This window comes from Cyanistes caeruleus, chromosome 1, assembly GCF_971803275.1.
Source record: "Cyanistes caeruleus chromosome 1, bCyaCae1.hap1.1, whole genome shotgun sequence".
Lineage (NCBI taxonomy): Eukaryota > Metazoa > Chordata > Aves > Passeriformes > Paridae > Cyanistes > Cyanistes caeruleus.
In genome coordinates, this window is record NC_141701.1 from 60,340,548 (window position 1) to 60,360,319 (window position 19,772).

General features: G+C 40.5%; 1 protein-coding gene across 1 annotated transcript; it reads left to right on the plus strand.

Annotated features, from left to right (window-relative positions):
• Positions 1-872: 872 nt before the first annotated feature.
• BLOC1S4 (biogenesis of lysosomal organelles complex 1 subunit 4) lies at positions 873-8,009 on the plus strand. Its single transcript, XM_023921741.2, has 5 exons — positions 873-1,184; positions 1,514-1,585; positions 2,821-2,922; positions 3,591-3,725; positions 7,042-8,009. Exons 1-5 carry the CDS (start codon positions 972-974, stop codon positions 7,138-7,140), a joined length of 621 nt encoding a protein of 206 aa, XP_023777509.2. The 5' UTR covers positions 873-971; the 3' UTR covers positions 7,141-8,009.
• Positions 8,010-19,772: the final 11,763 nt, after the last annotated feature.

Consider the following 19,772-nt stretch of genomic DNA (forward strand, 5'->3'; position numbering starts at 1 on the left):
GTATTTTTTTCACAGTGCCTCCAGCAATTTATGTGGAAGCATCTCCCCTCCCTATGACAACAAAGTAGCCAGTTTGGGTGGCTCTTCAACTCTGCAACCATTTTAGTGCAGTGTTTTTTCCTCAGTGCTGCTTTTACTAAAGGTTCCTGTTATTCGGATTTCCATGGGCACCAAGTAGCTTCCTACCCTCCTCCTGCTGCAGACCTGCGGGCTTTGATGGGTAATTCTGGCTCCTTGGAAAAAGGCCGGGATACCTCTGAGGGCCGCACTGCACCCCTTTGCCCGGCGCCTGCTGGCTGTCACTGTCCATAGAAAGCGTTCCAGTACAATCTATCCAAACTTTTCCACCCCATTCATCGCAGGAGGGAGGAGAAGCATAAGTTGTTTCACACACATGTACAAACTACAAACTGAGAACAGCCAGCTGTTCATGTGGCCTTGGATCCAACACTTCATGAAATAACTTTGAAGACTTGCAAACATTTTGTGCGGCATCATCGTGGGGAAAATAAACACACACAACCCAGCTTCTATTTTGAGTGCCCCACAGCCGTAAGGGAAGCTTTGTTGTAAATTGTCCACTCACAGTGAGCTTCCCTTGCCAGCTCAGGCCGTGACGGGAGGAATCTGCGTGGAAACGCGGCTGAGCCGCTCGGGTTTCACAGGCCGGGGCCCCTTCGCGAGTGGGATTAAATGCCGAACGGGGCTCTGAGGGTGGCTGAGGGAGCAGCGGCACGCCAGCCCTCGCTAAAGGCCATCCTCCACAAACGCTCCCGCAGACGGAGCCATGTTCCTGTCCCAGCGCTCGGCAAGGGCTGCTCGGAGGCGGAGGAGGCTGTTTCCTCAGCCAGGGCCGGGCCGCTCCCGCTCCGCCCGCTCCCTGGGCCGGGCCCCTCCTGCCGGGAGCGCGGCTGCGCCGCTCCGCCCGGTCATGTGAGGGGCGGCGCATCCCGGCGGGAGCGGGCCGTGGGATGGCGGCGGCTGCCGGTGGGGGCGAACGGGCTGGAGCTGAGCTGCCGGACGCTTGTCCCGGCGCGGACAGCGGGAACGTGTCCCAGAGCCAAAGCAGAGCCTCCGGCCTCGGGGAAGCGGAGGATGAGGACGCCTCGGAGGCGTCGCTCAGCGCCACCGCCGCCGCCTACTCCGCGTACCTGCTCGCTGACCGCAGCCTCTTCAGCGAGCAGGTGGGCGAGGGGCCGGGCCGGGGCTCCCGGACAGCTCCCGGGCACAGGGAAGGGGTGTCATGGGAGCGCAGCCCTGTGGAGATGGACACGCTCCCGGGCTGGGGCTGTGCAGCACAGGACGTAGCGGGGGTCGCGACCCTTGCGCTGAAGGAAGCCGAGAGAGAGGAGAAGCCGTGGGATTCCCGTGGGACTGGCTGTAGTCTGACCGGTGTCTGTACTCGGTGGTCCGCTTTGTGAGGCTGGCCGGGGTTTTGTGAATGTGAGAGTGTGGGTGCGTGTGTGTGTGTGTGGGTGTGTTTTCAGCACTTCAAGTGACCTCTGTTTTGCAGATAGAAAGCTTAGACAAGAGTCTGGAAGATTTACTGACCAGAGTGGATGAATTCGTGGGAATGTTGGACATGGTTCGTATAACTTGCACGTGGTTGTGTTTTCAAAGTCAGATTAAACACAGTTTAATCGGTGTTTGTAAGTAAGACTCAGAGAGAAAGAAGCCTTTAGTCTAGGAAACTTCTAGTATGAAAACATATTTAATAATTAAATGAGTTATTTTGGAATCAGGTAACTAACTCATGGATGAAAACTACCAGGCTTTCATGTCAGAGTGAAATGTGTCTATCTAGCTATAGAATAATAGAATCAGATGGAACTTCTTAGGTTGGGAAAGACCTCTAAGATCATCAAATCCAGCCATTAACCCAGCAGTGCCATATTTACCCCTAAACCATGTCCCAAAGTGCTACATCTTCTAAATACCTCCAGGGATGATGACTACACCACTTCCCAGGGCAACCTGGTTCAACGCTTGACAACCCTTTCAGTGAAGAAATTTTTCCTAACTGCATATTTGTGTAGTTGTATTTGTATTCTTGTCTGTGTATATGTACAGAATCCCATTTTGAGTGGTGCAGTGACAGTTTTAAAAGAACAGTATGATATTCTAATTATCCTTTAAAATACATAAAGACATCCTTTGTTGGTTTTATAATGAAAATACCTAATCAGCTGCCAAGCCACCAAGGCCAGATTTGTCTTTAGGGGACCCTCTTTTCAGAATAGCAGCTTTGTTTCCACTTTTCTCATAGGGTTAGATGGGGAGACTGAATGGAAACTTCCTGTAAGCTGACATTGGTAGATAGGCTGTCTTTTAAAGTGTAGCACATACGGTTCTCCTGCACAACTCTGCTGTAGGTTTGGAGGGTTTTTTTAACACCAGTAAACTAAGATTTTTGTGACTTTTTTAACAAACCTGAGGAAAAGTACAGGTAGTAAAACTTAAGACAAAATTTTATCTGAATATATTTAGGTCCTTAGTGTGTCTTAGAAAATGCTCCAATCCAGTTCAGAAGAGATGGTACATATACAATGTATATTGTATATGTAGCCTATTTTTAATATAAGTATAAAGGTGAATATTAGTCTCTGCAAAATACATTTTCTTCAGAGTTACTTGGAAACTATACTAAAAAGCTATAGTGTGTTGATTTTAATTTAGTGTTTTTATACTAATTTATTCCAGTATTTTTAAACTCTAAATTTTATCTGTTTATTGGAGCACAGTTCTAGTCTCCAGAGTAAAATCTACTAAACATTTTGTTTCATTCATTGATTTTGTATTATTTCTTTGCATTGTGTTTAGATTCGAAGTGATTCCTCTCAAGTTGTCAATGAAAGTATACCTCAAATTTACACAAAAGCTACAGAAATGAGGCAGATATATAGGAAGATTGACAAACTAGAGGTATGTATTTGCTGTCTTCTAGATATATTTTGTTTCCTGATGGAGGGAAAAATCAACGTCTGCATATTTGTGTGTGTGTGTGTGCAGATACGTGGAGTGAGCTCAGGTGAGTTGTTCTCTTCATGTCCATGCTGGGTTCAGTACTTCAGGGTTAATAAAGAGGACTACATTTATGAAGAATTTCTGGGGACTGTGAGAATTCCAGACATATATTTAAAAAAAAAAATAAAAAATTGTTCATTGACTGTTTGAAGCAAGGCAGACTTTTGTGTTAGCTTTCAAATTTTCAGATACAGAATGAGAGCTCACTTGATCCCTAACGAAGCTTCAAAACCATTGTTCAGATCCTTGGTTTTTCTTTCAGTAGTACAAAGACAGGTAGAAGTCTAGATTCTGAAATATCCAATGTAGTTATTTGAAAGGAAAATTGGAAAAGGAGGATGGTTTTATTAGCTTTAACCTGGTTTTCAGTCTTTTAAGTATCTCAAGTAATTTTCAGCATTAAAATGAACTTGTAGGCAGAAGGGAAGTAGAGCATGAGGTTTTTGACTCCTCATTTAAGCAATGGATCTTTCATCATCATTTTGCAATGTATGATCCTGTTTTATTTTGTTAGTGAAAATGTCATATTTATTTTCTTGTTTGTTTGGTTTTTTTTCCCACACTAGGCTTTTGTGAAAATGATAGGGAATAGCGTAGCTGGACTGGAAGAACGCGTCATAAAGGCAGAAACAGACCTTGGAGCTTTTCCAAGCACATTCAAGAAAATCTTGCACACAATCAGCATGCCATCCTTCCTTAATGTAAGTAAAGTTCTGCTGCCATGTGACTAGCTCAGTTGCTCTGCTTACTAGAGCAGATGATTTAAATAATAATATGTTTGTTACAAATGTATCTGAATGTAGCTGTACTTGTTTTATATACTTTATTAGGATTTTTACAAAGTTCTCAGGCGTCTTTAAGAAAAAAAAAATAAAAGGAAACAACCAAACTTAAAAATTTAGAAAAATTGAATTTCTTACAAGGATTTTTGTAATGTTGCAAAACTGGCTGAGCACACAGAGAAATTAATGTGAAGGACACAAACAAGCACATAATGCACAAGCCTCAATACTAAAGCACCCTTGATCTCTGTTGGTATGTAAAGCAAGTAGGAAAAGCCCATTACAAGCAACTGCTAAAGGATTCTTCTGCATCGATAACATCACTGCACAAATGTTACCAAGAAAGAAAATGAAAGCTAATCTGCACAGTATTTTTAAAATAATGGTCATGTTCATATTCAATCCACACATTTTGATAATCATGTTACCATCTTGGTAAACTTTCTAAGGATGCAGTTTTCTCTCTCTTTCCTTGTGGACTGCTCCTTTACAAAAGACTTGAATTGCTCTCTCTGGTATACTCAGTAATGCCTTACCTAGCACTGAACTGTCATTATGCCTCGGGTTTAAAATAACCTTTTGGTTAAAAAAAAAAACCCAAAATCATCTGAATACCTGATGCTTCTTGACATCACCTGTCAACTACAGCATTTGTAAATTCTACTCTTTTGCATCTTGTCAGCTCACAGATTGTTTTATCTTTTCATATATTCATCCTGTACTAGCTCAGTTTTCTGTCTCCTGGTAAGAATGATGAAAAACAGCTTTGTGGAGGGGGACAGGAAGAAGGTTGTGGCTCTTTGAAGTATTTTTGTTCCTACATCTTCCAATCACATATGGCAACAGAGAAAAATACATATAAAAAGAACATGTGTTGTCTTGTTAAGGCTTGGTTCAAGGAACTTGTTCTTCACTGCTGTTTACTGTGCAGCCTATAGGTTTCTCATCTCATTCCTTCATTTTCCTTGGTGTTTTAGTTTAGTGTTCTGTCATTTTTTCTTTAAAAAAACCCTAAAAACAGCAACACAAAGCTGTTCTTTTTTGGGCCAGTTACAAAACCAAAAAACTGCACAAGTTGCCTTGAAGAATATTCAACAGTATTTTCCATTTTTTTCTAGAAACAGTTATCAACCAAGGAATTGCAATCTTCACTTGAAAAGTTTGATAGTTTTAAGAAAGTAGTTTATTTTAATGTTGTATGGGAACACTTTTCCAAATTAGCACTTTTTCCACAATTTAAGAGGTAGAAAATCTTTGAAAGTGTCAGTAAGGTGAACCTGGCATCTCCAGTGGTTTCTTAGTTTGATTATGGGTAGCAATAAAATAACACCCAAAGCTTACTGGCATTACTTGATTTACTAAAAGGCAGGTTATTGTTCTGTGGTGATTCTGGGTATTGCATAGTAAAATAACTACTTTCAGTAGTAAACACAACCATATGTGAATGAAAATGCCTATAGAGATTTCTCTACATGCCTGATATTTAACTTGCTCAATACATCCATGGTAAAGCACATGGTTTGGAAAAGGAGGTTATTCTGATACCATGTTTTTCACTGTAGCTGTAATTCACGTTTTACTGCTAGTTTTAAATTACTCAGGTTCCCTCATTCTCTTTCCATTTAAATGTATCTGTTTCTTTACACAAAGGCTATTTTTTTCTGTTTCTCAAGGTGTGTATTTATAATCTCCCTTTCAGATCTTGCCCAAAGTTCTTCCCTTGTGAATATCAGGCAGTGTAAAGAACACTACTGTAAGACTTCTAATATTGCTAAGAATGTAGACTATCAAAAGGTAAAAATGTCTGCTAAGCAGCTGCAAAAATAACTGATTATAAATGTGTGCTTAGGCAGTTGTGGGTTCTGTGCCTGCCTATAAATCTTCCTCACTGGATTGAAATTACCCCCTTTTTTCTCAGAGGCAAATACAGCACCTCTTAAATCCATGACAGGAGCTGCAGAAAACCTGTGACCTGAGTTTCCCATCATCAGTTTCTCTCATAGGACAGGGTAGGAAATGATTTTAAAAATCAGAACTTTGATTCTGAAGGTTGCTCTTACATTTGGCAAAATTTGTCATACAGAGAACACTGATAGTATACATTCTTTATAGATCAGACATTTGCTTATATTTTTTAATTTCATTGCAACTTGGATGGCAAAACAAACTTAGAGAAATTAATGGTATTGTAAAGTTAAAGGCACAATTTTCTATATAGCAGGAAAATATGTACTTATTTCATATGGAGCACAAGCATACAGCTCAACTGAATATTGAGAAACTTCCACTTTGTTTCATAGGTGTGGTTATTTTACATCTTCATTTTGGTGCTGTGAAAGCTAAACTCCAAGGCTACCAATGATATTTGGTGTACTTTTAACTTCGTTAGGTGAAGGCTAATTTCCTCATTCCAAACTGACAGGACTCTACTAAATAGTTTATCAAAATCTTTTTATTAGTTGAGAGGAACTTTTAATGAATGAAATCTTGATTTCAAGCATTCTGTTTAATGTCAGCATTGAAAACATACCCTGTGTCTGTGTTGAGTTGCAGCATTACTTACAGGCAGCAAGGCTGACACAGTAGTCACTAGTGGTCCTTGGTGGTCTCTTTCAATGAGCCATTTGATGTAACAAAACAATGTACAGGTAATAGTTAATAGAAACATATATATACTTACATAAATAGAAACTTTCCTGAAAAACAGTGTAACAGCTCTTTTCCAGTCCACTACCAGATTATTTTTAACAGTGTGCCATATGAAGAAGCTCAGCAGCAGCAGCAACTTTCTTGAAAGAATCATTTGCCGGGTGTGTTTCCATAGGAAGACTTTTTGAGTAGCTAAATGAGAGCCCAGGCCCAGAGTTGACTAAAAAGAAGTGGCTGAGGAAAATTTAAGCCTGGAGCAGAAAAAGTAAAGGTGTATGGCTTGGGCAGGATGAAGGTTACAATGACTCTCCCATCATCTGGATGGTACAGTTTGGCTCCTGCAATGCTGGCATTTTGTGCGTGTTCTAGGATTGGGTCTGTTCAGGTGCTGGAATGGCAAGGGTCAAAGGCTGCATTTCTTCACTAACATCAGGAATATGCCAGACTCATCTGAGCTATGATTAAGAATTTATTCAACTAAGGAGATACAGCTTAGAAACTTTCCTTGGTTTACATTTTAACTCTGCAGGCTTTGTTTTAAAATGCTTTATGAAAAAGGCGAAAAATAAACTTATCTAATTTGCAGAAATCGTCTTCCTCACGACAACAGCAGACCCTCTATGAACCTCCAGTCCTCTTCAAGACTGAAGACTATTTTCCATGTCTTAATGAAGCACCTTATTGATGATTTTTGCTTTGGGATTGATATGAATCAGCCAGAATAGAGAGAGCTAAGTGAACAAAAGGAATACCAACCTCAGAACAGCTGCCTTTTCTAAGCACTATTGATGGCATATTGCCATTCTGATTCTCGTTGTCTTCCTTCAGGCAATATTTTCAGGTAATCTTTCTTTGTGCACATTATTTTAAAAGCCTTCCTAAAACACCATGTAAGTTTTCAGATTATTTTGGGGAAGGAATTTAAGAATATTTTTGCATTACTTTTTTTTAATACAGAAATAATAGGAAACATACTATTGTATATAAGTTTTTTAACACATAAATATCTGTGCTGCTGCAGGTGTAAATAGCTATACCACAAGGATGGAGGTTTGTCTTTTTTTCATAATGTGCTGATTGAGGTGAAAGAAAAACTGTGCATAAAATCATCTGTTTCAAGGTTTTAAGCCTGGTCCCTGCAGTTTGTACAGATAAATGTGGCACATTGGGATGTACTTGTTGCAGGGGCAGGACCTGGAAGATGATCAAGGAATCAAGGACATGGTTCAATGCATGTGATGTAGTCCCAGTTCATAAAGCAGACATCCTGCCCCCACTGATGGTCCTCAGGTCACAGTGACCCAAGATTCTAATTATTGCATCATTGTATTGTTTGATGTGTAACCAGGGGGGCATGAAATAGATGTATGTATAGAGAGAGAGATATAGATGTATAAAACCTGCTGTCAAAAAGAACAGGTATCTAAGTTGGGAGGGATGACCTTGGACTGAACCTCAATCAGGTACCTGAGCAGATTGCACAACTCTCTGTGGTTACTGAGGCTTCCCATGCTGATCGCAATTTATATTATCAATAAACTAATAGCTGACTAACCCCTGTTGTGGTCTTGCATTTCACTGGACAGTATTGACCCACCTAGCAGATGTTAATCAGAAATTGATGTATTCCTCTAAACAAGTTTTTCCTCTGCTGCTCTATTGCCAATGTAACTCATTAGAAATACTCAAAATTCAAGTCTGGGAAGAACGCTTTAGAGAAACAATGTTTCTTTAGATTTCATGTTGCACGCACAAAACAGGTATGGGACTTGCAGAGAAGAGATTATTGGAGATTACTGGATCCTATCTCTGAAGACCAGCAGGGATTGGGTTCTAAACATCTTCAGTATCTGAAGAACATTTATTCAAAACAAAGATTTTCAAGTCAAGTTAGTAGGCTCCAAAGGAGTTCTGAGGTAAAACTTTACCTGAATTTTAACATCAAGACTCTAGAAAAGTAATCACATATAAACATGCAAAAAGAAACAGACATGACTTGGAAGGAGGGCTGACCTCCCATTTTCCTTGTTTTCATAAATAATTCATTATTCAGATGTTCCACTGGAGCAACAGTTGCATTTCTGTAAGGTGTGGTGCCTTTCAGTGTATGCATAAATAATGCTTGAAGGTTTATCCCTCCTTAGTGAGATTTAATAAAATTGTATACTTAGTGTAGCAACATAAGGCTACAGTCAAATACTCTTAAACATACTAACACTGGTGTGGAAAAAAAAAAAAAGTTGGCTTTAGAACAACTTTCTAATTAAATGAATCACCTTCTCAAATAACTTTGCTCTCTTCTATGTGGAGCAAAATGCAGTTTCTTTTAAACAGATGATATTTGAAATATTAATAAAGATTTCAGCAAGCTTATACAGCTGAGTATTTTTCACACAATATTGTTTATATTAATAAGAGTTAAAATTCATATATTCTGAAGTGACCATTTTTGTTGAACTGTTGTATGGAAAAAAAAAAAAAGCTGTATCTTCAAGGCACACCACAAACAAAAATCAGTCAGTTCCTTTAATTAGTATTGATCTATGTTGGAAATTTTCAAAAATATTTTTATTAGTGAAAATAATGGACAATACATGGAAATTTTTTTTAAGGAAGTTCTATAAAATTGCAGACAATACATAAATTATGGCTTTTAAAAATACATGGTATGAAATACCAAGGTCACAGTTGATCTGTTAAGAAATTAAGCTCATGGTTATGAAATTAAGGCATTCTCATAGTACTGACAGAATGCAGTCTGCTGTCTTGGCTGTCTCCTTATTCATGGGCAGTCTCACCTTGCAGGAATAGCATAAAAAACATCCCAAGTGTTCACACTCAGTGAAGAAAGACTCAGAATATTCCTTTATTCTGTCTGCTGTTCCCTTGTATTTGTGTAAAACCAGTAATAACTAGATTATTAATTAGGTTCAATATTTACTGGGTTTGCCAGCTGTAGACAAAATCTGAATCTCAAAATCCAATGAAACCAATATTGACAGTCCCAGAAGGCTGTACTTGCATTTTCCCTATGCAATGTTTGTCCTTTTGCCTGAGTTCCAAGATACAAGCCAGGAACTATGGGGCTACATCACCTGTTTTTAGCATGAGGAACTCTTCATCTAGAACTGGTGTAAAGTAAGATGTGGTTACTGTGCTGAGCTGCTAAAGGTTCATAAAATGAGATAATATTATAATCAACAAAGAAATCTACATACCAGTCTTTTGTTCTGTGTCATTAAGCGAACATTTTAAAGCAATCGGAGCAAAAGTAATGCTAAAAGTTTTTATATTCTTACAGTTATGTACATTTTAGGCCAATGTTAATTAGCATTAGCCTACTGCTAATTGAAACTAGTGCTGCAGCTCTCTAAAAATTACCTGTTTGCTGTACAATGTGTGTCAGTATGTCACAGAAGCTGCATTCACAAGATATTCACAGTGAGGTTGTATCACAGTTGGGTTGGACTGAATGTTAGAGATTTGCACTTTTCATAGCTCCTGGACAAAAATCAGCATGAACTGTCTTACATAGATATTTAGTTATATGATAAACTATGCCTGAATTGGCACATAAAGATTGATACTTGTATTTAATTATTTTTGGACCAGCAGATTTTGTTCCAGTCAAGCAGTGCTGCTGCAACTGCAGTAAAGCCCAGAGAAATTACAGAAGGATGCAGATGACTGAAATGAAAAGAATCAGGTTTGATGGTTTACCTGATCAAATAAGATAAATTACTTAAAGATGCACTGGATTACATTGGCATCAAAACCTGTGGCATTTCATTACTTTTGCTGACAATAACCTTCAAGGTTAAGTAGTTTTACCTTACAATACTAAGAATTAAGTAGCAAGCTTAAGATGTAAAGAATGATCCTGAGTGAAAGACCTCCCAGAATGAGAAAGAAGAGCAGACAGCTTGCATCTTCATCTGTGAAAAGAACTTTATATTTGAAATTGGTAAATAATGTTCCCATTAAAAAAAAAGGGGGGGGGGGGAAGAAAAAGAAGAAGGAAAAAAAGTAAAGTGTTTTAAAATGTTTTTTAAGCAATTACTTATTTAAACTCCCTTACATTTTGTAAAAAAAGAAATCTAGTCTTGGACCAGCCAGCAAGAAAATCCTTGAAAAGCCAAAATCCCTGTCAGATATTACCTGTGGTCAAGGAGGACTGTAACAGGCATTGGTGTCTTTCTAGCCACTGCAGCTAAATCCATCAGGGATGAGGAGTTTCCAGCTGCTGGGATTCACATCCCTGTAGGAGCTGAGCTGCTGTGGCAGAGCAGAGGCTTTGTCCACTCAGCTGCTTTTGTTGATTCTACTTCAAGCCGATGGGTGGTAGTACAACCTAAAGATGGTAGGTAGTACAGACTCCAGCTGATCTGATGTTACCTATTCACTAACTCTTTCAATGCTGCAATGGTAATTTTTTATGGTTTTGAAATCTGTAAGGAGGGTATGTGAATGGTGCATGATGTCTTAAAAGTGCTAAGGAACAAACAAAAGAGAAAAAACGGGGACAGAAGGTGTTGCTTGTGGGCAGCACAGTACAATGCCAGGGAGACAGAATGCACCTATAGACAGAGTGTGAAATGGAAAAATTGAAATAATGCCTTTGGATTTGTGTCAGACTAAAGGACATGGCAGGGAAACCAAAATATCCTGTCTAAAATCCACATGGAAGACTCAAAATTATATTTATTTTTTGTCAGCTTTAATATTGGCTTTACGTTCTTTGGTGGACTATTAGAATAATAAAAAATACATTAAAATTGCATTAATAATCATTCAAATGTGCTATCTATATGGGATCTTAAATAGTATATTTAAAAAGTATATTGAAAATACAGATATATAAATGTGCTGGCCAACCTAAGAAAATTAACTGAATGTTAGCAAGGATTTAATGAGAGGATTCTGAGTGAAAAGACAAAGGGACAGAATTCCTGGGAGGAAAGTGCACTCACTGAGAAAAGAAGGGTAAGTATCCAATTTTTCATCTCCCACTGTTTCAGAAGCTGTAGGTTTCATGAGATTAGCTCAATGCCTACATTATTTAAAAATAAATTAATTGCCATCTGTTCCTTACAGGTGCCACTGCCAGGGGTTTCTTTACAAGCAAGAGGTCTAGAAAGCAACCTTTAAGAAAAAACAAAAGCAGAAATTTCCACAATCCCAAGACATTAAAACCAAGGGCTGGCACTAAATACAACAGAAGCACCTGAGAACTGCAGACTGGCAATAAAGCTGGTTCTGATTGATTTATAAAAAAGAAAAAAAGGAATGGTAAAAGCCTTATGCAGGAACAGAAAGGGCAGGAAACAGCATAGTCAGGAGATAAGCCAAGGCAGGTTCCAAGGTGTGAACTTGTGGTGACAAAGCTGTGAGCAGCATCAACAGACAAGGACAAGATCCCTGAACTGGGAGGTATGAATGTATATCCACAACAGACATGACATATATATGTGTTGCTATTTTTTTCACAATTGAGCAGCTTTTGGGGCTTTTTTTACCTCCAGTGTGCACTATTCCCAAATACATAGTTTTAGGAGGGGCTATAACTGTACTAGAACTGTTCTAGTGTTCTAGTGTCTGCACCAGGCTGCTGTTACTGCCTCTGGTTACTGCCTCTTTCTCAAAAGCAGTAGGGCTTACAGGTAGCTAGCCAGGTCATTGGACTGTTCTGGCTAAAAATCAGTCCTGCCAAGCCAAACAGCCCCAATCCAGCCCCAGCTCTGATGTCCTCGCACAAGGGTGAGGGGTGACACTCCTCTACTCCCAGCCATCCCCCTGAGAAGGTAAGCAAAGCACTACCCTGACAGTGTCTCCCCATGTACAGCTGGGGAGATGCCTGCTATGGAATTAACATCTGTTTCCTTCATGTTTCTTTGATTAGGCCTTTTCTCTACAGGGATGTCTTTGCAATTTGATTGGAAACACAGAGGGAAAGAAGAACAGGAAAGAAATAAGGTAGTGGGAATAACCTTGTTGTTGTTACAGAGATGTCTGTGTGTCCTGCTCAGATGCTTGCTTCCAGCAATATTTTATCAACTAAAATGTAATGGTTCATCTGCTAGTGATAAGTAATGCCATTATTCTTGGTGTCGGAAGTTGCTGGGAACTTTTTTGGAAGTATGCCTGTTGTATCTAAAATCCAGTGTATTTTTAAGCAAAAAAATATTTGGGAGGAAAAATACTAAACAATATAATGGAACAAAAATAGTATTTTCTTTCTGGATTTATTAGCTTGACTTCTCCTGAATTTTATTGTGTTTCTGTAGTTGAAGGACAACATGAAGCAGTAATGCCAGAGGAATCTTGCCTAAATAAAATCAAGCATGATATTGTTAGCTAACAAGGTAGATGAGCAGTGCAAACTCATTACATGCACCAGTGAGATAAGTCAAGGATCTGCTAAGTGATTTGGATGAAATTATGAGGACACAGAGTCAATAATATAAAGAGGTCAGTGAAAGCAGGGTTATATGAGATACCAGTGCCCATCTTGAATAACATCTTATCTCATTAGTTTGCACTATGGGACTGCCTCTGAGTGTAAAATGGATTCTTTGGGGATTGAATACAGCCAGAGACTTGCTCAGGAGTTTAGCTGACTTGCTGCAACTGCTGTTGGGTATTCATTCCATGCTGCTGGCCACAGGATAGTTTCAGGCCAAGATAAAACTCAGTGAAACACTAAGCTACAGATCTGCCTGAGCTACTGTGCTGAAGTACTTGCTAGGACAGTCAGCCCCAGGGTGGCAAGCATCACTCTGCCGGGGTAAAAAGATTGAACCAAATCTCTGTGATGAATGTAGATGTGATGGTGCTTGAATATGGACACTGCAGGAATTGTGAAAAGCCTGATAAATGTCAGGTAGGGAAGCTGCTGCTGGAGAGGAGATGATGGAGGGATAGATATAGATCTTCTAACTGGAGTACGTTCAGTTCAGGTCCGCAAAGACAATTAAGGGACTGGAACATCTCCTGTGAGGAGTGTCTGAGAGAACTGGGATGGTTCATCCTGAAGAAGACACAGGGCTGGTTTTATCAATCTGTATAAATACCTGAAGGAAGGAAGTGGAGGAGAGGGAGACAAGCACTTCTCAGCAGTGCTCGCTGGTAGGACAAGAGGCAGTGTGTACAAAAGTAAAATCTTGCCAAAGCACCTTCTCTGTTGCATCCCACATTCATATTTTTGAACCCTCTTCCCACAAGATTCTTTTAATATCCTCTAATTCTTGTATTGGAAAACACAATCAACAGTCATGAGCCATCTGTGTTGCTCATCCTCTTGTAGTAACATCTGTTATTTCCTTTTCCATGATCTCTTCCGTTGGCTGAAGAATCATTGAATGGCCTGGGCTTGAAGAGACCTTAAAGATCATCTGGTTCCACCCCTCACCATGGTCAGGGATACTTTCCTCTAGAACAGTTTGCTTAAAGCCCTGTTATTTTGTGTATGAAGCTTCCATGTCATTGCTGCCTTTCTCTGATCCTTTCCCACTTCTGCTGTATCCTATTTGAGATCAGAAAACTGGGACTACCTATGTAATTTAAGACAGAAGCAAGACAGAGGTTTAAACAGTACCACAACCTGTTTTTCTTTTGTTTCTTCTCTGGTTATTTCCCTATATCAGATGTGCTTTCTTGTCTTATTCTGAATGTTTAAACTGATGGTTTCCAGGACCTATCAGAGTTGTGTGATCTCATTTATGAGTAACTGCTCAAATTTACTTTCTGACTCATAATGTGGTTCATGTACAAAGATATTTTAATGTAGTAGCTAAATCTGTGGCTGTTAAGCAGGAGCTACTTCCAATCAGTAGGATGAAGTTTTGCTAAAACAAAGCTTATGTGGATCAGATATAAAAAGTAGTAGATTGTGAGGCAATGCAGAAGAAGGCAATACACGAACGCTGCATTTGTCAGTGTGTTTGTGTGGATACGCCACTACTGGAGGTTAGCAACTGGCCTAGTTGTCAGACCCCTTTGTGTGTGTTTGTGCTCACCTGGGCTGTCATTTACCTTTTCTTATCATGGCTACAGAGCAGTGGTCCTGGAAAAATGGTCCTGAGGTACTGTGCTGAAGCAGAGAGACCATGAAATGTGCTCCAGATACTGTTCAACCCACTGCAGCCTTGGAGGAGACAGGTAACACCTTGAGGAAATGAAAGAAACTCTCTTTTCAGTACTCCCAAATCCTTCTTTGTGTCACAAGTCTGTCCAGGGTTTCTTCTTCTCCCCCTCTTTCCCTTAACTCCTCTGTATCCTGAGACCAAGCTGCATCTTATGGAGCTCCTGTTCTCCTTGATAGGGTTGAGGGGAAGCACTCTGAGCATCTGGACAGATAGGAAGTGGCATTTCCCATGGAGGCTCCTGCACTGAGCTAGTTAAGAGAAATTGTGCTGAGAGTTTTCCTCTGATTCTTTCGTGAAGCGAGAGCCCCATAGTTTGAGCCATATTGAGGAACATCCCAAGTCTGAAGCTGGCATTTCGCTGCCCTGCTCTGGTGAGGTTAGTGTACTGTTACTTGCAGACATTTAGATGATCCTGAAGAATGTCAGCTGGGCCTCTCGAGAGAATGGCAGTCCTTGTGCTACACTCCTTTGGACAAAAATATGCACACAATTTGTTCCCCAAACCTTTGCTTGGAATCCAGTCCTTGAAGCCCTTGATGGTTCCAACCCCCACTGTGGCAGGGGATTGGAACTAGATGATCTTTAAGGTCCCTTCCAACCCAGAGCATTCTGTAATTCTATGATGATGATTAATCACGCGCTACTTTTATCTTGCAGTGTGTAGGAAGAAGTTGAAGTCAATGACTATTCTGCAATCACAGTCTGCTGTTTTCTGTGTGAGGGTTTTGTGGATGTGGCCATCTGATAACACATCTGATAGCACAGTGCTGAGAAAAGAGGTATAGCCTTGCTTTTGCACTCTTCCTCTTTTCAGCTATGTTCTTTTCATTTTCTTCAGCAACTGAGCATTATGGTCAAAATAAAAAGCAGGATCTTGTCTTGCAAGGAAAATTAACATCTCCAACTGTGTTCAAGTTGACTTTTTGTGATCTGCTACACAACCTGGCTTAATTCACAGGTGAAAGGGCAATACCAATATAGATCCCAGAAGCAAAGCCTGACAAAACTGTAAAAGGAGGAATATTCTCAAATATTCTACCATGACTTTTTGCCCCATTCTCCTTTAACATTTTTAAAAATAAGCAGTTTTCTTGCTGCCTGATACAGCTTTGTGCATAATTTTATAGTTCACTCATTGTTCTTGTAACTACACGTGATATTATTCCTTTGTGATGTTTTTATAGTCATATGAGTACTATTGGTCCTTAGTGTTGCTTGTTAAGGGTGTCTGAGGAAAACAGATTTGTTACATTTAGAATTGCTCACAAACTTTTCATCTGCATGCTTTGACTTGTGAAGAAACTGCTCAGTGTTGTATTTAAAAGAAGGATGGGATCCACATCCACATCCACACCTCCCTGGCAGGGCCTGCATGTGCCAGTGTTATAGTATGCCAGTCCCAGTCTGGGTAGACACCTAATTGTACCTGATAGATGCCAACTGAGGGAATGAATTAATGACTCAAAACATTAATGGTGACAGGCATTTGCATCAACTGGACCCATCAGAGCAAGCACATATGAAAAGGTTCATCTCAGGCTTCCTTAAACGTGTCTGAACCTGCCTCCCCAGCAGCTGGGGATCTGCACAGGCAGCAGCTGGCTGGCTGCTACTTCCTTACTTGCACTGCTGCTGAAACAGAAATGTGCAGGCTGAAATCCATGGTGCTACCGGAGCTCTCACAACAGGCACACGGCTGCTGGGGAGCCCTGCTTAGGGGGTGCCCTTGCCAGATGGAAGGGGGTATTTAGCTGTGTGCAGGCAGACCTCTGGGAAGACAACAGGCAACCTGGGATCTGCCTGGAGCTCCTTGCTCTATCAAAAAGAGATCTGTTTAGTCCTGAGTTTCTGTATATTCAGCCATATATGTCTGGCTGGTGGAGGGTCCTGGAGGAATATCAAAGGCTGTTGGCATGTGGCTGTGAAGACCAAGCTGGATGAGACAGCAGGCAGCAGCAGCAGCAGCAGCATCCCAGCTGAGCTCAGAAATCCATGCTGCCCCTTCCACCACTGGCCTTGCCAGGGCCACAGCCCTGAGGCAACCTGTGAGACACTGCAGGAGTGCCTGTGGCTACCCAGGCCTGGTCACAATGCAGGCAGCAGGTCACACAGGGTAGGCTGGGGCACTGGAGAAAGAAAGAGCTTTCAGAAGGAAAGGAAGCTTTCAGAAGGAAAGGAAGCTTTCAGAAGAGACAGGAAAGCAAGGAAGGGAAGCAGCTAGTGGCACCAGAGGGGTTTATGAGGCTCCATGCATTAGGGTCAGTAACATCAAGGTAAAGAGAAGTGGCTGATGTGGGCAGGTGAAATGAATTTTTTTAGGACAGAAGGACAGAAGGAGGTATGTTTTGTCATCTGAATGACCCAATCAGTTTGACACTAAAATTTTAGCCACAGATTTTCAGGATGCAGATGAAATAGCTCTACTGCAGATGAGTTATCACTAACTCCCTGATTGTAATGATTCATGCACTTCCTTTCAAATTCCACTTTTCCTTCCCATGAGCTTTATAACCCATTTCCAGAAAGAATATTTATTACACCAGCTTTTACTAGGTAAGTTACTTTTCTTAGCCAGCTGTTTTTGTTCTGCTTTCAACAGGAAGATGAAACAATTAAAAATTAGTCAGTCCACATTGTACCTTTTTTTTGCTCCTTATCCAGAAGCATTTAGTCAGTGTGGCCATAGGAGGCAGAATACTGAACTCCTCTGACTGCACAAGGCATTTCTGTAGCTGTAATTTAGTTTCTAGTATCCACCATTTGTTTGATACTGCCTGAAACTGGTAAAAGATATTAATGGCTTACAGCTTGAAAATTATCACTAGCAGTGGCTTTTATTTAATTCTCTTATTATTTTCAATATTATTGTTTGCATTCTTAATTATTAGTGTACATACCTCCTCTAAATTTCCATCTGATAATATTCTTCAGTGTGGAACTTCCAGTAGGTGATGTTAAAATAATAAAAAAGCCCAGCTCCCTCTTTCCTCTTTGCTTTTGTATGTCTCAGCTTACAGTGCTTTCCTGTCTTTGATGAGTCATTGCACTTACTTTGTACTGATACTTCTATATTTCAGACCAAAGCATTGATTTTTGTTTCCTTGTTTTCTGATCAGAAAAAGCACAGTTCTTCTTCCCTGTAGGTATCACTGGATTTTTGTCAGCTCAGAGAAACCCTCTCTTCCAAGCTGTGATTTGATAGGATGTTGTGTCAATGGCATGCAGGTGTATCTGGTCACTTTTGAAAATGCTCAGTACTGTTTCCTACTGGTGGTCCAGGTCTGGAAGGAATATTGCTTTATAATTCAACTGAACATTATAAAGATTGAAAACATTTTCCTGGTGTGACTTTATGGTGATTGTATCCCCAGTTGTCTGTTCTGTTTATGCTGGATGTTAAGTTCTGCATCTCTAAGACTGGTTTAGAGAGTGAAGCAGGGGTGGGAGAAGAAGCACACAGTTTGTTTTCAGAAATGGCACTCACTGCCCCACATGCTGCTCCAGACTGTGCTGTCTGCAGCACAGAGCTCTCCTTTGCTTTGTTAGTTTTTAGCTAGCTGAGGCAGACAAGTTCCTAGACCGTGGTTTTGTTTTTTTTTTCTCTGTTCAAACCTACTCTGGACTGAAAACCCAGAAAACACCAGGAGCTCACACCTGTGGCCCACCAGGGCCTGGGCCTCGGCACTTTCCAGCACTGGAGGGACTGGTAAGGGACTGAGAGTGAGCTGAGCTACACCCCATGGTGTACAAAGACTTTTCTGGATTTGCCACCTCTTTGAACAGAGAGAGGTCTTATTGTTTAATATTATTCATTTTTTATGCTTGTGAATACTTTGCTTGTTAAATAAACAGTTTTTTCCACTTTTCTCTAAGGAAATCTTTTCCCAAACCAGTTGGGGGAGGGGTTGCTTGAATTGCTTTCTGGAGGGACCCCATTCAGAGGTTTTCTCCCAGATTTGCCCTAAACCAGGACAAACACTATAAAATATAGCAATCAAGTATGAGAATATAAATGAACATTTCAAATACCAGAGACTCCCAACTATACAAATATAAAATCCTTTTTTTCTCCTTGTCATGGCCATAGGGTGGCACTGGCTATTGCTGAGCATAGATATGTGTCCTAGGAGTAGTACAGCCCAGTATTTCAAGTTCAGCAGAGCATTTTCAGAGACCAGGAATGTGGTTCATTCAGACTGGTCCATGGTTTATTCACTCCTGCAAGCAAGTAAAACAGCAGCTTTTTCCTTACAGGCCTCTGATAGTACCAACTCCATCTCTCCACCCTCCTCAGCCACTTGCAGCAGAGAGACTCAGAAGAGATTTCCTTCTGCACCTTCTCTGACTTCCTTCTCCTGTTCTGCTGCCTGCCTTGCTGCCAGCAAGGGAGAATGTCAGGCAGCTGTGTAAGATGAATGTGGTCTCACACCCTGCAGTTTCCTGTTCTGGGTGGTGATCAGCTGCCCTCATGCCTCCTCTCAGAGAGCCCATCAGCAGTCAGTGACACTCCCTCACCTGTGTTTCTGCCCTGCCAGTGAAACAACTACAGGAGTGTGTTGGTGAAGGGATGTTGCCTTTCCTCACCTGCTGCTGCTACTTGCATAAGAAGAAAAAACCTAACCCTTGCATCTATTTTTTTTCACCTTTTCTTACCATGGAGCAAAGCCTGCAGAGCTGGACAAAAGATAATTAAATCCTGCTGAGCCAGCAGACTTGGCACAAAACCAAGAAAAACCTTGAAATATTGAAAGGCATTGTGAAAAATTGGGAAGCATTAACCTTAGATGATTTTTGTGATGATGAGAAGATGAAAGATGGAAACACGTAACTGAATTATTGTTTGTAGATATGCAGCACTTCTGAAGTTAAATCAAAGCACCATGTTCACTGTAGTTAAAGTAGTTAATATTTGCCAGATTACCTTGAGGCATTTCGATGTAATGTGAAGATAACAGTGGCACAGTGTGCTTACACAGATAAAATGAGACATACTCATGTCCAATGCTTTTCAGAGAAACACACCATCAGCACAGTTCCTCTTTAACCTGCAAAAATCTTATTTTACTAATACCTTCTACGGATTATGTTGTAACAGTGCAGGAAGTGATTCATTTTAGACATACAAATGTAGTTATGCTTCAAAGTGCTTTATCACTTTTCTGTTTCAGCTTTA

Excerpts from the sequence above, each read along its gene's own strand:
- BLOC1S4 (XM_023921741.2), top strand. The coding sequence starts at position 972 with ATGGCGGCGGCTGCCGGTGGGGGCGAACGGGCTGGAGCTGAGCTGCCG. Across the intron at positions 1,586-2,820 it reads TCGTGGGAATGTTGGACATG|ATTCGAAGTGATTCCTCTCA; the intron begins GTTCGTATAACT and ends CATTGTGTTTAG. Across the intron at positions 2,923-3,590 it reads GGAAGATTGACAAACTAGAG|GCTTTTGTGAAAATGATAGG; the intron begins GTATGTATTTGC and ends TTCCCACACTAG.